Source organism: Plectropomus leopardus, chromosome 12 (assembly GCF_008729295.1).
Source record: "Plectropomus leopardus isolate mb chromosome 12, YSFRI_Pleo_2.0, whole genome shotgun sequence".
NCBI lineage: Eukaryota > Metazoa > Chordata > Actinopteri > Perciformes > Serranidae > Plectropomus > Plectropomus leopardus.
In genome coordinates, this window is record NC_056474.1 from 26,871,966 (window position 1) to 26,890,587 (window position 18,622).

The 18,622-nt window shown below is 41.8% G+C and overlaps 1 protein-coding gene across 1 annotated transcript; it reads right to left on the minus strand.

The window, feature by feature from the left end:
- Positions 1 to 925: 925 nt before the first annotated feature.
- lrrc24 (leucine rich repeat containing 24) lies at positions 926 to 18,202 on the minus strand. The gene is made up of 5 exons (XM_042498309.1): positions 18,153 to 18,202; positions 6,070 to 6,261; positions 4,886 to 5,164; positions 4,367 to 4,535; positions 926 to 2,968 (listed from the first exon to the last, which is right to left on the minus strand). Exons 2-5 carry the CDS (start codon positions 6,229 to 6,231, stop codon positions 1,719 to 1,721), a joined length of 1,860 nt encoding a protein of 619 aa, XP_042354243.1. The 5' UTR covers positions 6,232 to 6,261; positions 18,153 to 18,202; the 3' UTR covers positions 926 to 1,718.
- Positions 18,203 to 18,622: the final 420 nt, after the last annotated feature.

Sequence of the window (18,622 nt, forward strand, 5' to 3'; positions counted from 1 at the left end):
ATTAACTTTTTGTTAAAATGGAAGTGTAAAATCAGCAACTTGTGGTCACTTGTGGAGGGAATTTAAGGTACGTCCTCACTATGTTTCTCTAACCACGGTAGCTTAACTTGCCTAAACCTAACCCTACATCAATTTACGTAGTCTACATAACTTTACATGATGTACTTAACTTTACCAGAAAAAACAACATTTGTGGGGCACTAATTTTAAAGACCATACAAATGATGGATGTATGAGCATATGTTATTTGTGTACATATTAAACAAACAAGATATAGTATGATAATAAATCTGCTTTAGAGATGTTTGTAGGTGTATTTTTTAACTTTAACACGTTAACAAGTCTTTTACTCCATGCCACATACTTCCAATGATGCATCATCGTGACTATGACAGGCAGCACTATTAATAAAATAAAATGTTTTGATGGTGAACATGACCTTCAGTTGTTTATTCATGAAAAAAAAAAGCATTTAAAACAGTTACACCTATACAAAATAAAGCAGCAGTCCTTTGACAAGAATATTGACATGTTTTTGAGGATCAATATGGCTCTAGGTCCTGATATGACGCACAGACCTTCCATTTCAAAACACTTTTCCAATAGCAGTTTTCATACTACAGTGCTTAGCCACAGAGGAAAAGAATTAAGAGTTTATGAACCATGGACCTCTCACGGACTGACCTCTAAAAAGTGACTGAATGCCACAGTCTATAAAAGCACAGCTTTCACACTCACCTGCTACATGTAATGGGTTGAAGGGAAGAATAAAAAGACAGTGAAATCCAATAAGCTTTTAACAGTACAGTATTAGCAGAACAGCTGTGATAGGGCGACCCGTTGATCTTGTAAGGAAAAGAAGCATTGGATCTTTCAAAATACATTTTATTATGTAGAAATATTCACATTGTAATGGTTGGTACAGACTGATGTTAATGTTATTAATTCCACAAATGACTAAATTCCAGACAATAGAAATGTTAATTTCTTGTTCTAGTTTTGCAACAAAAACAGTTGCAACAAAAACAGGACATGTTAACATCAAGAAATACACTGCAATGGTAAAAATGTAAAAACAAAAACAAAAAGACTGCTGCATTCATAATGAACCTCTTCAAACAAATCCACCTACCTACACCCACTCACACATATGGGTAATGACAATGTAGTTTCAGTATGAGGATCGGTTTAGGTCTAATTCTAACAGGATCTGCAACAGGGTCCACAGAACGACTGCACTTCACAGTGGTAATTAGCTTTATTATATTTTCACAAAACACTGACATAACACACCAAAAGAAAACAAGAAGTACAAAATATGACTCACTGTTTGAATCCACATTGTTAGTTGCCATTGTGTGCTGTAGCCTCTTTTGTCAGGATTTAGATGAACTGTCAAAGCAAACCATTTCAGATAAAGTTAGCCACTCATGATTATCCTTAAAGGGTTTTTTTTTTTTCAAGACAGAAAGGTATGGTCATTTTCCTAAATATCACCGTTCATCACTCTGACCCATCTTAATGTCGTGCAATCAATCAGACGAGGATCTCTGAGAGGCTGATAATGATCAAAAGCAACCAATTATTGATGCTCTCCCCTCTTTGAAGACCACATAATGATGTGATGCTTAAAACTATTGCACCAAGCTGATTTCCTTTAATGTCTTTCACTAAGTCCAACAACATATTGTTTAATGTTAGAACACAGTTAAAACCCCTTAGCAGTGGATCTCGTAAGCAACCTGTGATCCGAAGAGGAGACTCTGACTGAGGAAGAGTTCCTCTGGATCTGTTGTTAGGGGTCCCTCTCCTCCATCTGCTGGGTTTCTGCGAAGCCCCAATCCTCCCGATCTGGTCAAAGTCTGCACCATTTCATGGTCCAGGAGAGCCTCCTTCATACCCTTCTGCTGGACAAACCCAGTCATCATTGGATACCTGGATGAAGTGGAGCCCAGGACAGGCTTGGTTCTGTTTAGTACGTACATCTCGTGGCCGTGGTCGTCACGGTACTCCTCCAGTTGCGCAAAGGTGGTGGGTCCGTCGGAGTAGTCATTCACATAGAGGATGCTTTCTTCCTTGCTGGTACAGTAGGATCCGCCTTCTTCTTTGCGGTACTGCTGGTGACGAGTGTAGATCATAATCAAGAGGAGGACGGCAGTGAGTGCTAGCAAGGAGATGCCAATGGCGATGGCGGTCTGCGTAGCAGGGCCAAGAGCATAGAAGTCCATGCTGTCTTGTTCATAGAGCAGCTCCTGGCTAACATCCAGAACCTCTGGCTGATAGAAGGAGTTAGATGAAGAGGAAACAAAGGAGTGCATGTTCAAACGAGGCCAGAGCTGGGATGAATACGAAGACGAGGACATGTTGACAGCCAGATGAAAGGTAACTCTGGCTACACCACCAGGGTTCCAGGCTTCACACTCGTAGCGCCCGGCATGCGCTACAGTGACATTGCTGAGGAACAGCATGCCGCTGCCCATGTCTGGATCAAAGCTGTCCCTCTCACCGCCCTCCTCTGTCCCTCGCACAAGTCCCTGGATTCCTCCAACACCTCCAACCTTGATCCCTCCACTACTGGAGGGCAAGGCTGTCACCACTCCTCCAGCGCCAGGCCTGAAGAGCTCACCATTTGGTCCCACCTCTTGAACCAGACCTCGAGGGGATAACTGGGCCTTGCCATGGGAGGCTTTTTTCCAGGTCACCTGAGGCTGAGGGTATCCGGAAGCCTGGCACGAGACTCGGAGGCTCTCCCCGAGTCGCACAGTCAGATGGCTGGGCTCGAGCTGCACCACAGGGGGGATGCAGACCAGGCTGTTGGGAGCCACCTCCACCAGGCTGAGGTGGGAGAGGCGAGGCGGCTCAGAGCACATCAGTCGACGCTGTTCGGCAGAGCTCAACAGACGCTGTCCATCTTCGCTTATCCAGGTTCTCAGCCATCCCAGAGCACAATCACAGCGCCAAGGATTCTCTGGAGAGGCAGACAAGGGTGGCAGAGGTAAACCATGTGTATGGTTTTGTCAACTACTGTTTCCAAGGATGAGAATGAACCTTGAACCCAGAGGTGTAGTGCTATGTTCTTTAAATACAAGAGTGCACCTATAATAAGTGCCCATGTGTGCAAGCACTAAGTTGAGGCTCATTTTGAAGCATTCATCATATTGAGAATATTACATGGCAGTGAGCTAAACATTTCAACAATGATAGTAAGCAAGCTGGCATTAGTAGAAGCCAACCTAAGCTAGACTGACTAGTTTTATTGTTTTTAAAGTAATGTTACATCATCATGAACTTTTACCCTTTTCATCTTTATAAGTTAACAGCTAGATATCTGTAGAAGAAGAAAAAACTATTTAATTTAGAATGCCCCTCAAAGGTTTGTGGACTGCCGTTTTGAAGCATCTAGATCGGCATTTCAGCTGTCTCTAACTTGTTTTGTTTTTGAGCCAGAAGTGCAAATCAAATTTATTCTGTTTTGGAGCCAGCCTCAAGTGGGCGTTCAGTGAACTGCAGTTTTTGGCTTCTTTGACTTCTTATTTGTTTTGTTTTTCAGCCTCCGAGGTTGCACCTTGCATGTTACTCATTCCACAAGTTGATGTTATGAATCAGTCAATGCATCGTAAATTTCAATATCACAGCTTTGACCATTCCATTTGTTTTTATTGGCTCCTTTGCATGACATATGCTTTAGTGATGACTGAATCTTAGACTGCTTAAAAAAGTGTAAATGTATTTCAGCGGGATTATGCTAACTGAGAATATGTTTTTTTCCCACTTGGAGGAAAAAAGTGGGGGGCCGAAGACAAATTTCCACCCTGGTGGACAATAAGGATATATTCTATTCTATACTGGTGCGCTCCAGCAGCACTGCACCCATGAGCCAAAATTCGGGAATAAGTCCCTGAAATGAGAAGATCATGTGATAGGATTGAAGTGTTAGAGCTGCTTCTGAATTGGCCTTGAGGTGATATTGTTATAAACAATTGTATTTTGCTTCAGATAATTTAAATTTTGTTTGAGTTCTTTTGGCACCCATTGCAGGACTAATTGCCCTGGCTAGGCAGTCCAATTTCAGACAGTGTTCCTTCAATTTATTCTTTCAAATTGTGTCTTTGAGGGATTTTTTTCTCATTAAAGGTTTACGGTTGGATGGAAGCCTTTGATATGTAAAACATGTTTAAGGACACTTAATTTTCATTGACAGGAGCCTGCAGGTTGTGGCTACGGCAGCGCATTCTCGAGCAGTGTCAGTTCATGTGGAATATATGGAAGCACTTTCCAGGGCACGTTGAATTTAATTCAGTCTTGGAGGGTTTTGTCATATTACTGTGGGACATAATGTGCTGTACTCTGTCCTCGCTTTGCCTACCTGTGACACGGAGCACCTGCAGGCTCACGAGCGGTTTGAGGGACGAGGCTCCCAGGGTACGGAGGTGATTTCTGCTGAGATCCAGCAGCGCCAGAGATGACAAGCCAGACAGGGCTTGCTCTGCCAGCAGCTCTATGCTGTTTTCTTGCAGGTGGAGTTCCTGCAGACGCTGCAGATGAAAAAGACATAAAGCAGAGGAAAGAAAATGTTAAGGGAGGGCAAAACGAAATGTCAAATGTAAAGACAGGATGACTCAATCCCACCTGACTCAGTCTGTACTGTATAACTGTGTGCAAGGGATTAGTCTGACATGTTGTCATGAATTGGATTTACAGTTGCAGGCGCCATTATATATAATCCATAAAAAGGCATTCCATATTGGGATAGCTTAAATGCTAAGCTTTTTTCACTTAACCAAAAAAAGGGATTAGCTTTAAGGTTTTTAAAAACAAAATGAGCATTAAACATTTCTGTCCAACATCCATTTGTGCATTTATTCCTTCATCCTAACTCTCCAACCTGCAGTCCCCTGAAGGTGTGGTCTTGCACTCGAGTGATCTGGTTCCCAGCAAGGTACAGGATCCGGAGGTGCTCCAGACCCCGGAACATGTCCTGGGTGACCAGGTGGATGAGGTTGCCATTGAGTGCGAGCTCCAGCAGCTGCCCCTGGCTCAGAAAGGCGCCAGGCTCCAGGGCTGAGATGCTGTTATTCTGAAGGTAGAGGTAATGCAGGCTGCCAAGACGAGTTAGATCCTGAAGACGGATCTGCACTATAGCGTTGTCCTGGAGGAAGATGGTCTGCAGGGGAGACAGGGTAAATGAAATTAGGCGAGTGATCACAACCTTATTACATTAGAGACACGGAGGAGGAGATGTGATGTTTGAATCGATGTTTTGTTTTGTACAAGAAAGTGAGCGTGGCCTGTTGCTCTGCTGTGCTCGCTGAGTAGAAAAATGTATTAACCATGAGGAGAGATTGCATTAACAACGGGGCCACCGCTAGAGCTATCTGCACTTGCCGCACTGTGCAGAGCTTTGGATATATGTTAATGTAGGCAATACAAACAGTGTAGAATGAGCTCGTTGAGGATCGGGATGTGGATTGTGCGGCGTGTTTCCTATTTTGTGGTTCAGTTCTCACCAAACGCTGCAGAAATCACAGACAGTTGTTTGTCAGCAATCAGAAACTGTTTGAGTGATTGGAGCGAGATTGTGTGGCCTACCCACAATGCACGGCTGTGTGTTTGATTGCTAATGTGCATTTGTCGGTTTTCAAAGCGGCAAACACGGGGCCGTGAGGTGAAGTATGATGGACGAGATAGACCTGCTGATTGAGGTTAATGGAACAATTTATGCGGACATGCTTTGCATTAATATTCATGAGCTGCAGCAACGTTGGGGGGCCTGAACCCGAGAGGAAAAGACGGTGTAGTGTTAAACATGTTCTCAACAGATGATCAGAGGGCGTGCGAGAGTCACTTTCTGAGCAAGAATGAATAATTACACAGCCAACAGCACAGCCCCTCCCTCAGGCTTACATCAAAGGGGGTCACAGCGAATTGATTAACCACAATCATTTCAGGGTAATAAGGATGGATCAGAGAGGGAGTCAACTGACACAAAACCACTGGTGCAGGCAGGGGCAGAGAAGGGGGTCAGGCTGCAATGCACCGGCAGCTAGTGCTGTCGATCGTCCGACTGACCTCGGTAACAGAGGAGACGCCCTGTGGGATTTCTTTGACCCCCAGAGATCCGCACTCTACTGTGAGGCTGTAGCAGCGACAGCCGGAGGGGCATCCCACAGACAGTCGAGGGACGAGGGCCCCTATGATGAGGACAAGCCTGGAGAACCGCAAGAGCACCATGGCGGTTTTTTAGACCTTCAGAGGCAAAACCTGGAGAGAGAAAGCAATCAGTTATATCAACAAACTGTTTTCCTCCGCGGTAATGTGTTTCCCCCACAAAGCAAAGATTGACAGTGGCTGCAGATTTGTTGCATATGCAGATGGCTGTGAAATGGCAGGGGAAACATAAGAGTATCTCCTTATCCACGTCTGTTTTCCTTTCAACTGTGTCTATTCAGTGGAATTGCAGCAGCTTCTATTATGGGCTTCAATTAATTAAAGATGTGATAAAAGATGTGCAGGTTGCCTCAAGGACCTCTCTCTTGTCTTTTTAATGCATGCGCAAACACACTCCCTCTATTTCTGTCTCTCTCTTTGTCATACGAAGACACACACACACGTAAATGTGCAGCAAAGATGCTCTGCTCTGACCCCTATAATCTCAGAAAGCATATTTACTTTCTCAAAGCAAACCTCAAGTGGCAAGCAGCTCTAATCATCTGATCAAAAACATCAGCGTCGGCTGCTCGCTTGCACCTTACAGCAATATCTTTCTTTGATATAAACCCATCACCGAGCAACTCATCCGTACACTTTTTTTTATTTCTATACAGGCTGGGAGGGATTTATTGTTCCGCTCTGCAGTTCACGTTTGGACATCCAATATCATGCAACCCCAGCAGCGTTCACAATCGGCAGAAGATCGCATGAAGATACAGAAAGGCCTGGAGATAAAATACATGTTAAAATGTCACACTGATCCCCGTCACTCTGCTCTGGTGACAGCAGGTAGATTTATTGTACTTTGTCGCCCTGTTCCACAGAATCTTCATCCAGTGGAGAAGTGCACACATCTCATTGATCCAAGCTAAAGTCTCACATTGTTATAAAACATTCATGTGCACCCGGGCCGTGTTTCCATATCCCATTAAGCCTGTCTGACTTGTGAAATCTCCAGTTTGCTTAAGACTGCAGAATCGCCCAGACAGATAATTGATAGCATTTACATCTCGCTCTCGGAGATCATCTAGTTTATTAATTACTAGAATGCACACAGATCTCATTACTGATGAGTGATGAAAGGGTCCTGTGCCTGAAATACACTGTGACTGATAAATATTCAGTTTGCACGCTGTTTGAACTGTCAGATTGATATCAAGCGCGTCTCATTTGTACTGTTATAATCCAGACCAGTAATTTACCGCCTAAGTGCAAAAGCACTAGGATCACTTTTTCGCCGGCTGAGAAGTCATTCTCATCGCAGCCACTCTGCATTATTAAGCCAATGAGCAATGAACTGGATTTTAATATTGCATGTTTGATTTAGAGCGCATTTACAAGGATAGCCAACTAGATTAATGCAATGTGACCTACATAAGCTGTTCAATCGTCTTCTCTCTGCAAAAAACACAGAGACACTTATTAACAAAAAGCAAGCCATTTCCTCTCTAGAGCTCTCCAAACAAGCGTGGAGCAAAAATTATGTACTTCTATTGTCAGGGAGAGAAAGCACAAAAATTGAATTTTGAATAAGGCCTTGGTCTGTCATTGAGCTTTTTGTTACTTCTCACGATGAGATGACTTTTAAATAGCTTTGACTTGTTTGAAAAGTGTCAGACAGGAGGCAGAGAGGAAGACACTCGCCCGCCCTTGGCTAAGAATACACATGGAACAGGATGCTTATATTGTTGTAGAATATGAGGCCAACATCAATGCAAATGACACCCTGCCTGGTAGAGAAAATAGCTTGTGCATTTCGCCGCTCATTTCAGTTTTACTCCGTCTTTAAAAAGCCGGAGCAGCAATAGCATTCAGTGTTAGTGCGAGCCTGATGAGATGTAGAGACGAGAATCACCTATGGAGCTATTGGGGTCTGCAAACAGAAACAAAAATAAAACATTCAGGGAGAGGTTTCTTTAAATAATGCTGCTGACTTGTCTTACAGTACACGCTCCCACTATTCCAGATTTTGCCCTCACCACGCTCATCTTTTGTCATGCTGATGTGGGATTTCAGTGGTAAGAGGTCAATTTGTTCATTTCAGTCTCAGTAATCCTCTGCGGAACATGCGTAATCTGCACAATCAGATGCTTGTTAGCTAAGCCGCTCTCAGCACTGTTGACGTTTTCATAGAGGGGGGCTGCTTTGTTCGCTGTTAAAAAACGAGGTCAGCAATACATCTCTATCGACTGGGTTGGAAATGTGTAAATAGGATGATTAGAGCATAATGTTGTGTACATGGATTTAAAAGGGAGAACAGCTGGAGAGAACCTGCCAGGGCAGATGTCAGTCAACAAATGCCAAAAAAGAAATCCATTAAACTGCATGTCACACAAAGCCTGTTCAGCATTCAGTATCTCGCTCTGAGCATGCATCGACACACTGAGGCTCTGCAAACATGATTGTGCACTGGAGTTCGCAGCAACTTGGAAGTTTGTTTGTTTCTGAAATTAGAATTGTGTCTTTATTCTTAACATAGCGCTTTGTTTTCACGCTCCAGACAAATCACCTTCTGCTGAACAATCAGCAGTGTGGCTGGACGAACATTAAAGGGATAGTTCTGATTTTTTTAAGTGGCTTTGTATTGATTACTTGTCTGTAGTAAGTCTATTACCTAATAATAATAATAATAAACTTTATTTGCGTAGCCGCTTTTACACAAGAAATGCATTCCAATGTGCTTTACAAGAAAGACATTATATGACCAAGTGCTTCACATCAAGACATGGAAGACATAAAGACATAGTAAGACATGCATGTAAAAATAAAATTGGAATAATATCATATACTACACTATATGGCAGTCAGAATGGTCCCAGTTTGGAGAAGCAAGCTGGAGTACTGCCAAGGAAGCTAATTAATGTACTGCTGTGGATGGGAGTCAGCAACAAAAAAGTATTTTGGCCACCTACAAAAAAGTCCCACCTAAAAAAATCAATATCAGTTTACGTGGATGCTATATTGAGGGTATTTTCACTATTTTACCGTAATCTCAGGCAGCCCATTATGACAGGGAAGCCATTAATGGCTTCATTCCACAATCTATGCTCTTTATCAAAGCCACCAGACTCCATTAAGAAAAACTGGAATTTTAGCTCCCTGAACACAGGAGCTGTTGGTTAACTGTTGCCCCTATCAGTTAGTTCTGCTGTTGTGTGACTCTGGTGAATCCAAAATAACCCTTTTAAATGCAACACAATAACACAAGCAACATAACCCGTTGAGGCAAAGGTAGAGCCAGCCAGCTCATTCCAAACTCATCTGCATTACATGCGCACAGTTGGTGTCACTTGAGAACACAATCAGACGGAATCTGCTGCATGCACGTGATACGCAGCAGGACAGCTTCAGGTTAAAACACTACCAGTAACTGCATTATATAAGGCGCACAGGGGCACCTATTTGGTGGGTGAGAGGGGTGGTGGATGGGTCCCGCAAACAACAGACTTTCATTCAGTACAGTGTTGCTTCTTCCCCTAATCCTCACTGTCTGTGCCCTTGTTGCCTAATTCTAATCATCCTACCCATCCGTGCCAGCATGTGCATGCGGTACATTCTGGTATGTGCTCGTGTTGTCTAAACATAATCCCACCATGTGCATTTGTTGATGTCATGGAAGCAGAATCCCAGAATGTAAACAGCAGACACAGAGGGATACCTAAAATGTAATATGTAGATGCAGAAATCCACTGTAGAGCAGGTGACAAGTTGGGAGGAGAATGTGTTGGTAGAGCAGCAGCTCCTGTGTCCAGTGAACTAAAATCACTGCCTTTTTTACCAGAGTCTGGCTTTAGAGAAAGCGATATAAAGGCGTCATTTTCCTGTCAGAAATCACTTTCTGACATCTAGGTAAAGCTGTGAAAATACTCTCCGTACACTTTGACTGATATTGATTTTTTTTTAAGTGGTAATTTTTTTAGGTGGCTAAAATATGTTTTATGGTCAGCCCAATGCACAGCAATAGATTGTTTAGCTACCTGTTCTGAACACCATCTGCTGTGTGTAATACACTGACTATGAATAAGCACCTCATACAACCCCTCTTCATAATATCTGAACTATCCCTTTAATGCTACTTTATGCTTCCACTCAACTGCATTTAAGAGTGGAATTGTGACCCTTTTTTTCCACTGCATTTCGTTAATGGCTACCTGTCACATTAACATTTTACATATAAAACACTTGGAGCCTGCTTCACTACATTGGAGGCATGCTGACTGACATCTGCTGTATGTAATATACTGTCCATGCATAAGTTCCCCATACAACACCACTTCAAAAAATCTGAACTATCCCTTTAACAGAGTAGAAAATTCACAGCATTGCACTGTTATGTTTTTTTTTTTTTCCAAAAAGGGTGGGTGTTGATGTGTCGGAGGTGCAGCAGACAGTCAGGAGTGCTGGAGGCAGAAGCAAAGTTCACATCCCTGCGCTGCCACCGGTGCAGGTTGGCCTCATCCGTTGTTATGGTAACTCTTGTGATGAGAGAAGGTCTGCTCGCAGGGCCTGAAGGCCAGGCACAGTTCCTGCGAGCCGGTGTTAGGCAAACAACTCAACAGAAATAGAAGCTGTCATTTCCCGAGGAAAATTGCTCACAGGAACTTGAGCTATGTGATGACCCCGAGCTAAATCGTAAATTCTCTTTTAGCCCAACTCTCTCTTTCTCTCGCTTGAACTTTCTTCCTCTACCTTTTTTCCTTCATGGTTTCTCTGAAAGCCTCCATGATTTCCCTTCCCCCACCTTCCTTCGTCTCTGACCTCTTTCTTTTCTCATCTCTCGTCCTTCTGCGCTGACTGACAGGTGCTAAATCATTTGTCTCAGAGCATCCTTTTGTCCACAAATAGACTGAGGCCAAGGCACGGGGAGAACACTGTGGCACTAACCCAAGAGTAACACACTGACTTTGAGCGATAGTCTCACACAAAAACACACAAACACACAAGCTCATAAACATGCAGAGCATGCCTACAAAGTAACACTTGTACACTAGCCACCAACATTCAGGGACACACACTCTGACTGGCAGACATAGTTATGTACTCGCACAACCGGCAGCAGCCATCATCATTTACAGACACAGACAGATACAAACACACACACACACACACATTTTGGTGTCAGTGGTAAAGGAAGCTCTGCTCAGTTAATAAGCCTGCATTGATTTCTTTATTTTGCTGCTACTACTCTGTCCAGCTGGGCTCCGCAGACATTGATTTTCACCATGAAAGCAGATGTTGTGTGTGTGTGTGTGTGTGTGTGTGTGTGTGTGTGTGTTTGTCTTGGGGTTGCATTTGTGAATATCTGTGTTAAGGAGAAACAAAGTAAATGAGTGAATGTTTATCGCTGAAATGCTTGTGTGTTTTGTGGCACACTGTCAGGCTACCACAAGCAGAATCATCCTCTGAGCAGCATCGGCAGCACTCGCGTCTTCTCCCAGCGGAGCATTTAGTCTAAAAACTCCTCACTCCATCTCCCCGTACTTAAAGAAACTAGATAGATCTTTGCTTTATAAGAGTTCACATGATAAACTGCAGTGACAGGTTAGTCCAAGATGTCGAGACTGTTGTTGGGAGTTAAGCGGGCCAGCAGAAAAGCTCAAAGGTTATTGATAAAAATTGCACAGAGGCTCAAAGCAACCCAGAAAGCCAGATTTTGTCTGAAGCAAAAGGATGCTTTATAGGCTGCAGCTCTAGTCACACTATTTGCTCGATGCACAGTGAAAAGCAATGATTCAGACTAATGAATATATCGCTGTAATCGTATAAGAATGAACATATTTTTGCTTTGAAATTCCTCGCGGTTTGATTTGATTTGCAACCGATAATTGAGAAGTAAAAGCACAATGGCAACTGTATGACTGCATAATCAATATCCATTTTCCACACAAGATTTACTTTTATGCACTCACTGTCCAGGAAGGGTGATTGTAATGTCACATCATCATCGCTCAAAGCTTAAAGAGAGATCGTAAACCTCTTCTAGGCCTGTGACTTTCTCTTTTTGTTATTCTGGGCTTTCTTCTCCTCTGAAATCCACTGCTTTATCTGCATGACTAAACAGAGGAAATGCTGCAAACGCTGTGTAAAAAAAATGTATGACTTCAAAACAACTAAAATATTATGCACAGATGTATTGATTTTCGAGAGGAATGTATTTGTACAGATGAAAAGGATATAATGCAAAATAGGGCACCCCTTGTGAAAGACAACACAATTTATGCAGCCAGACTTTTCACTATCTGCCTCAATACAATGATTAACAAAGAAGCACATGCACAAACACATGGTGAAAGTCTCTTTTACAGCCATCTACACAATCATCACTTTCATAGTTTGAGGCTATCATAGATTGTTTATAATTTAGAAGAGATTACTTTTAAATAAGAAACCCATTATAAATTCTTTATGAACTGTAACTAATGGCTTTATTAATGGTTAATACATAATTTACTTGAGCTTTATAGATCAGTTTCAAGCTGTTATTAAGCACAGCTTTTGGGTTATGAAAAATCCCTTTGACTGGACAGCAGGAAGTTTATCCTCTGGAAAAAGTGCTGCAAAAGACCAAAATCCATTTATTAGCTTCTTATTAATCTTGTATTAATGACTTGTTAATTATATGAATGCATTAGTAAGAAATCAAAGGGATAAATAAACACAGTCCAAAAGGAGTTTTTGCAACCTGGCAATCCAGAAGTTGTCTTTATTAAAGACTGTGCCACCTCTTGATCCACAGCACCTCCCTGCCCCTGACACACACACAAAGTATTCATTTGGTGAGAGATTATTGACAGGGGGCTCAGTTGGTGATGAAAGCAGGGTCCTGCTACCAGGATCAGTCAATAGCATAATTCAATTGCAAAAGCCAGGTTTCAGCCTTTAGAGCACAGTCACTATGCATGTTTATACATGATATGTGGAATTTTAATACTTCGCTCTCAGATGTCAAGAGTTGGACCTGAATCAATCAACAACACTACTTAATACCCATGTATATTGATATTTTCAACTGAAAAAGAGTGCTTGATTTACATTTTAATGAATTGCCAGTAAATTAAGCTGGATTAGTAAAACATTAACCATTCTTAAAGCCATGAGTTGGAATTTATAAAACCTTTCAAACGAGAGCCGCAAAAAAACAATAACAAACAAACACAAAAAGTCGAAGGTCAGCTGTTTGTCAATGTTGTGCTGTCAACCCGGAGCCTCCATTGACATAGTCTCTTAACCCCCCCAAAGACACTTGTTATGCGTTACTATAACACACATCTTGTACTATTATCCTTGCACATTGCAGATTTGCTTTACTGTGAACTTTTGCACATCACCTGCTAAATATTTCTGCACATCCTTTACAAAACTGCACAGCTTTCTTACTCTGAAACATCTACATTCTTCGTATGTCTTATGTTTTGGTACTTTGCATTTACAGTACATTGCGGGTACTTTGCCTTACTTTTTATTTCTCTTGATACGTTTACTGTTTGTTTAATGCATGCACCAACAACCAAAGCAATTTTTTGTGAGCAAAAACCAACTTGGCAATAAATCCTTCAGTTCAATGAGTATATGTCACCCTACTCGCTGTGGTGTATCCCACACCGTTGGCCCTCATCAGTCCTAGTCGGCTTTTTTTTAATCTTATCTTGCAATGCCAATTCAACATGCTGAATCGGCATCGCAACCTGTCGGTGCACAACATACGTTAGGAAAGTAGATAAACATCAAGAGGGAGTGAGATGGAAACATTCTTGTCATATAAGGTATGTTTCCTGATGGTTTGTGTCATTATTCATTGGCGCATGGTATGCTTTGTTCTTTCAACACTGACTTGTGGACCTTGTCCACCTTATGGGCTAGAATTGATTCACTGTATGGAAGGTGGTATCAGTGACAGCTCCAGATTATGCGCAAGGCATTTAACAGTGGACTGCTTCAGCAACTACATTGAGCATATAATGAGCTTCATCTCTCTTTCCCTGACGGATACTGCTAACCTGACTGTGTTTGTTTTGACACAATGATCAAATCATATTTCTCTCAAAATATATCCAGTCTTCCTGTGCTGTCTCACTTCAATACTTAAGCTACACACTTTTTAAATGCCATTTTTTCTGGACTTTAAAGTCATCTTGTTTTTCTACTAGAAAAGCAGTACAAGTAAATGCAACATCAAGGTCTGTGTTTGTGTGTCTTTGTCAGTCATTGTATTCAGGCAACCTGAATACACGACGCCGACAGCTGCAGCAAATTATGTCACCCTTTCAGTGTTTCCAGCTCTTCACATTTCAAATGAATCTGTGTCAACGCCACCTGTCTGACACTTAACTCCTGTTCTTTCTTCTGATTTCTCGTGCCCCCTCCTTTTCAAATGTCAGTTTTCTGTAGTCTCTCTCTGTCTCTCTCACACATGCACACTGTCCATTCTAATTGTAGAGGTTGGTTGATGCAATCGATCAGAGCTATTTCACTCACAGTAGCTTCATCTGAGGGGCTGTAGAATTTATGAGGATAATGTCGGAGCAGAATGCATGGTTTGATTTTTATATTTCTGTTGCTCCAATTTTCATCAATCTTTTTGCACATATTTTATATTGTATATCAGTGATAGTCAACTGCTATGGGCCAGATCTGGCTCACGAAAGCATGCCAGGGCAGGTGGCCCCCTAGGCATTTTCTAATTCACAATAAAAATAAAGTGATTCACACTGGAAGTTGTTTTTGTAGTTTGAGTATATGTGAGGTGCCAGAGTGCATGAAATGGCATTAAAAAAGAGTTTGTTGTTAAAAATGGTGCCAGTGGAGGATCACCCACCTCCCCCGACAGAGGTCCTAGCTAAGCCCATAATGTCCTAAAATCCTAGAAATATCCTAAATCCTAGCAATGTCCTAAAATCCCAGAAAAGTCCTGAAATGTCCAAAAAATCAGAGAAATTTCCTAAAATCCTGGAAACATTCTAAAATCCTTGAAACTTCTGAAATCCTAGAAAGATTCTAAAATCCTTGAAACACCCTAAAATCCGAGAGATGTCCTGAAATCCTTGACAAATCTTAAAATCCTAGACATGTCCTAAAATGAAGAAGTATATGGGGCTGTGGCGACTGGCCCCTGGCCTGCTGTCTTTTTGCAAAAGTGGCCCCCAAGCAAAGCAAGTAGAGTAACCCTGCTGTGTATTTATGCCAGTGACTGGGTGACGGTGCCGTAATGAAGGAAGCAAAAGTCAAATCACATTTAGCTGTCACTCAGTAGTTTTGGTTACACATTGTAATGGATGGATGAGATTCGACAGGTTGGGAGATGGATGGCAGCCAGTCACATCTTCCAGAAACAGAGTGACCCCTTCCATTTTAATAGCACCCCCTATTGTGATAAAAAAAAGTGTTCACATGAATGAATTTGTTGTTTTCTTTTAAGCTGTTGCAATATTGTGTTTCCCCTCGCTGTTCCACATGGCTGAATCTAAATTATAAATATGACTCCCTTTTATGGCAGTTCAGTAGAAAGTGCAGGTATTACTCAAGCAGCAATAAAAGTGTGTGGGACAGTTTGTGTGGTGTGTTCAAGAATGAAATGCTTTGCAATGCTTCAATAACGATTGCTTATCATCCCACTATATTGCATTTCAGTAATACTGGGTGTGCAGTGGTGTCTGCAGCGGGAGTCATTGAATCCTCATAAATTATGTTTCTTTGTTGCCATGGAAGTGACAGCGTCTGCTCACTGTGAGTGATGGATGTCCGATGTATGTCAAATAACACTCTGGCTTGTAGCCTATATTGTGGCTATCTGAAAAGTCTGTCAGGAAATAATGAAACCGTAAAAGTAATCATGTTTTTTTCCTCATGCATTTCTTATTTCAGCTGATCTTTGCCATCTCACCGTATTGCTCTCAGAATTGGTTCGTGCTATAGAATTACAGCCAAGAGAGATTTCAGTCATCATTGTCTGGCAGACAGTAGCCAATGAAAAATTAAACATCTCTGCAGGCATAAGGAGTCAACTTGTCCGCACGGATCAGACACCCCACCCTCCGAGTTAAACAAACGAGGTCCTATCTAGGGGCCCACTGTTTGGCTCCACACTTCTTCATGTGCGGAATAGCAATTAACCAGAGGGACGTGCATTAAAAGTCAGACATAAAGGGAGAAACTGAAGTCAGAATTAGAAAACATGACGGTCTTCCCAGTGTGACCTAATCACACTCTATTCCTCCTGGCATCTCCCATAGTGTCAATGTAATATTCCTGCCAGATTCCTAGAGGGTGTGTGCTTTGCTGTGCTCAGCAGTGATCTTATTATGCTTCATTTTTCCCCATCACAACAGTATCACTTTAATATTCCCGTGTGATTTGAATACACAGTGGCTCTGCGGTGAAAATTGCTATAGTTTGTCTGTAAATTGTATTCTGAGATTAAGACTGCTGCTTTAGTGCTTTAGTACTGCGGCATGATGGGCAAAAACTGTGGACAACCTTATAATGGATCAGTGCTGTGACACATTGGTTATGACTTTTTTTTAAAGCTTTTGATTTGTGTTTATAAGAGAAGCAGCAAGACCAATTAACAACAACACATCAGCATGGTTAGTTAGTTCTTATTATGGGATATGTAGTAGATTGAGACTGAGTTCATTAGATACACCTCGCCAAAAAAACAATGCAGACTAGAACAACAGCCCTGCAAAGAATCCAACATTCAAGACTGTTAGGGACTGTACTTTATTTATCAGAGTCGTGGAGTGGCTGAAGTGTAACTTTTGTTTTTTCTTATATCATGACCCTCCCCACAGCTACAAATATTTTTCCTTGAGCTTTTCTGAGTGACTGGAAGAAAATAGAAAATGCATGACCCTTCCTCCACCATAAATAAACATTTCTGGCTGTAAGAAATTGAGTGATTTTTTTTGTGTGTGATTTTTTTTGTCTTTTAAACCTTCTTGCAAGTTTGGGGGTTTGAGGGTATTTAAACTAAATACAAAATACAACATTTTAATGTCTCATCTCCTGCCCTAAGCTAAATCAAAAAATCGTAACTCCCTCCCCAGGGTTTAAAATATATTTGAAGTGCCTCCACATTCTACTTTATTAAGGCCATGTTTACAGTCTAATGCAATCCAATACAGCTATTCGGCAACAAAAGTCTACTTTTATGATACCTACAATGCTCCATTAAAGTCTCAAAGCTGTTAATCTAATTATATGTTTAACACACTGAGGTCTCTATTATTGATGGTGTTGTACTGGACTGTATTTTACTCATATATTATATTAATATATGCAGTCAAGTACAATATAAATGTATGATCTTAGTAATAATCATATAATCCAATTTACATATATACAGTAATGACATTAAAAATTGCACATTATGGTAATGATAGATGTTATGGCAGAGCTGTTGTATTGGATTGCATGTACTAGACTGTTAATTATGAGCATGGCATAATAACATTAAGTAGATATGCTTCTGTCTGCAGCAGTGAGCCTTAATTTCGGAGTCTGTAGTTTCTTCTGCTTTTTCTATTGTTTTGCTTTATACTGAGAGTTACGCACCCCATTCATATCAGTAGTGTGACCAATACTGGCCACTGACCTATATCAAATATTTATTTACCATTAACATGAAATAATGAGGGCATGATTGATACGGTGTTATCAGGTCTACCTAAGTGCCAATGTAATGCTGTGTTGTTGAATTTCATTTTAAGTTATCTCAGTATAATATAATCCTGGATATAAAACACATCTGAATTCAGAGCTTTTGTTCCACTCCCGCGCTAAAATCTCCCAAGTGCAAATACAAAAACAGCCTTCAGGTGCTCTTATTTGATCAAATTGGAGTCCATCATACTAAATGATACCCCTGACAAACAACATTTGAGAAGCTCTACTATCCCATGCGCGCGCGGTCCCCTTTTCCCCAACACACAACTGCGACCTACCGTCTCCCTGCGTGCGTGCACTTGATCTTGGCAGCTCCACTTGCTCGAGCGGCAAGAAAGAAAAAAAATAAAAGAATTTAAAAAAAAAAAAAGATGAATCCCACTTAAAATCACTGCAGAAAAATCAGCCTCAGCATTGTTTTGCCTCCCTCCTCTCCGCTTTCTTTCGACTCGCTCCTGACTGGGCAGCGGTTTAGAGTCCACACAGGCTGAGCTCCTCGTCCATTGTAATTGGATGCTGAGAGGAAACTGCTCGCTTCTGCCAACGCCGGACGTCAGCGCTGATGGTGGTCGATTTAGACTCTTATCTCCCTCCTCTGATATTGTTATGCGGCTTTGATTCGTTTTCCCTTTTTTCCCTCAACGCGGATGTTATCTCCCAGTAGTGACCCACTCCTCTAATTATCCCTGCTTGACTTGACTCCCTCCCCCTTTCTCTTCCTCTCTCTCTCTCTCTCTGTCTCTGTGTC

Coding starts and splice junctions, on each gene's coding strand:
- lrrc24 (XM_042498309.1), bottom strand. CDS start 6,231: ATGGTGCTCTTGCGGTTCTCCAGGCTTGTCCTCATCATAGGGGCCCTC. Junction 4,536..4,885: donor ACACCTTCAGGGGACTGCAG/GTTGGAGAGTTA, acceptor TTTCATCTGCAG/CGTCTGCAGGAACTCCACCT. Junction 2,969..4,366: donor GCAGGTGCTCCGTGTCACAG/GTAGGCAAAGCG, acceptor CTGCCTCTCCAG/AGAATCCTTGGCGCTGTGAT.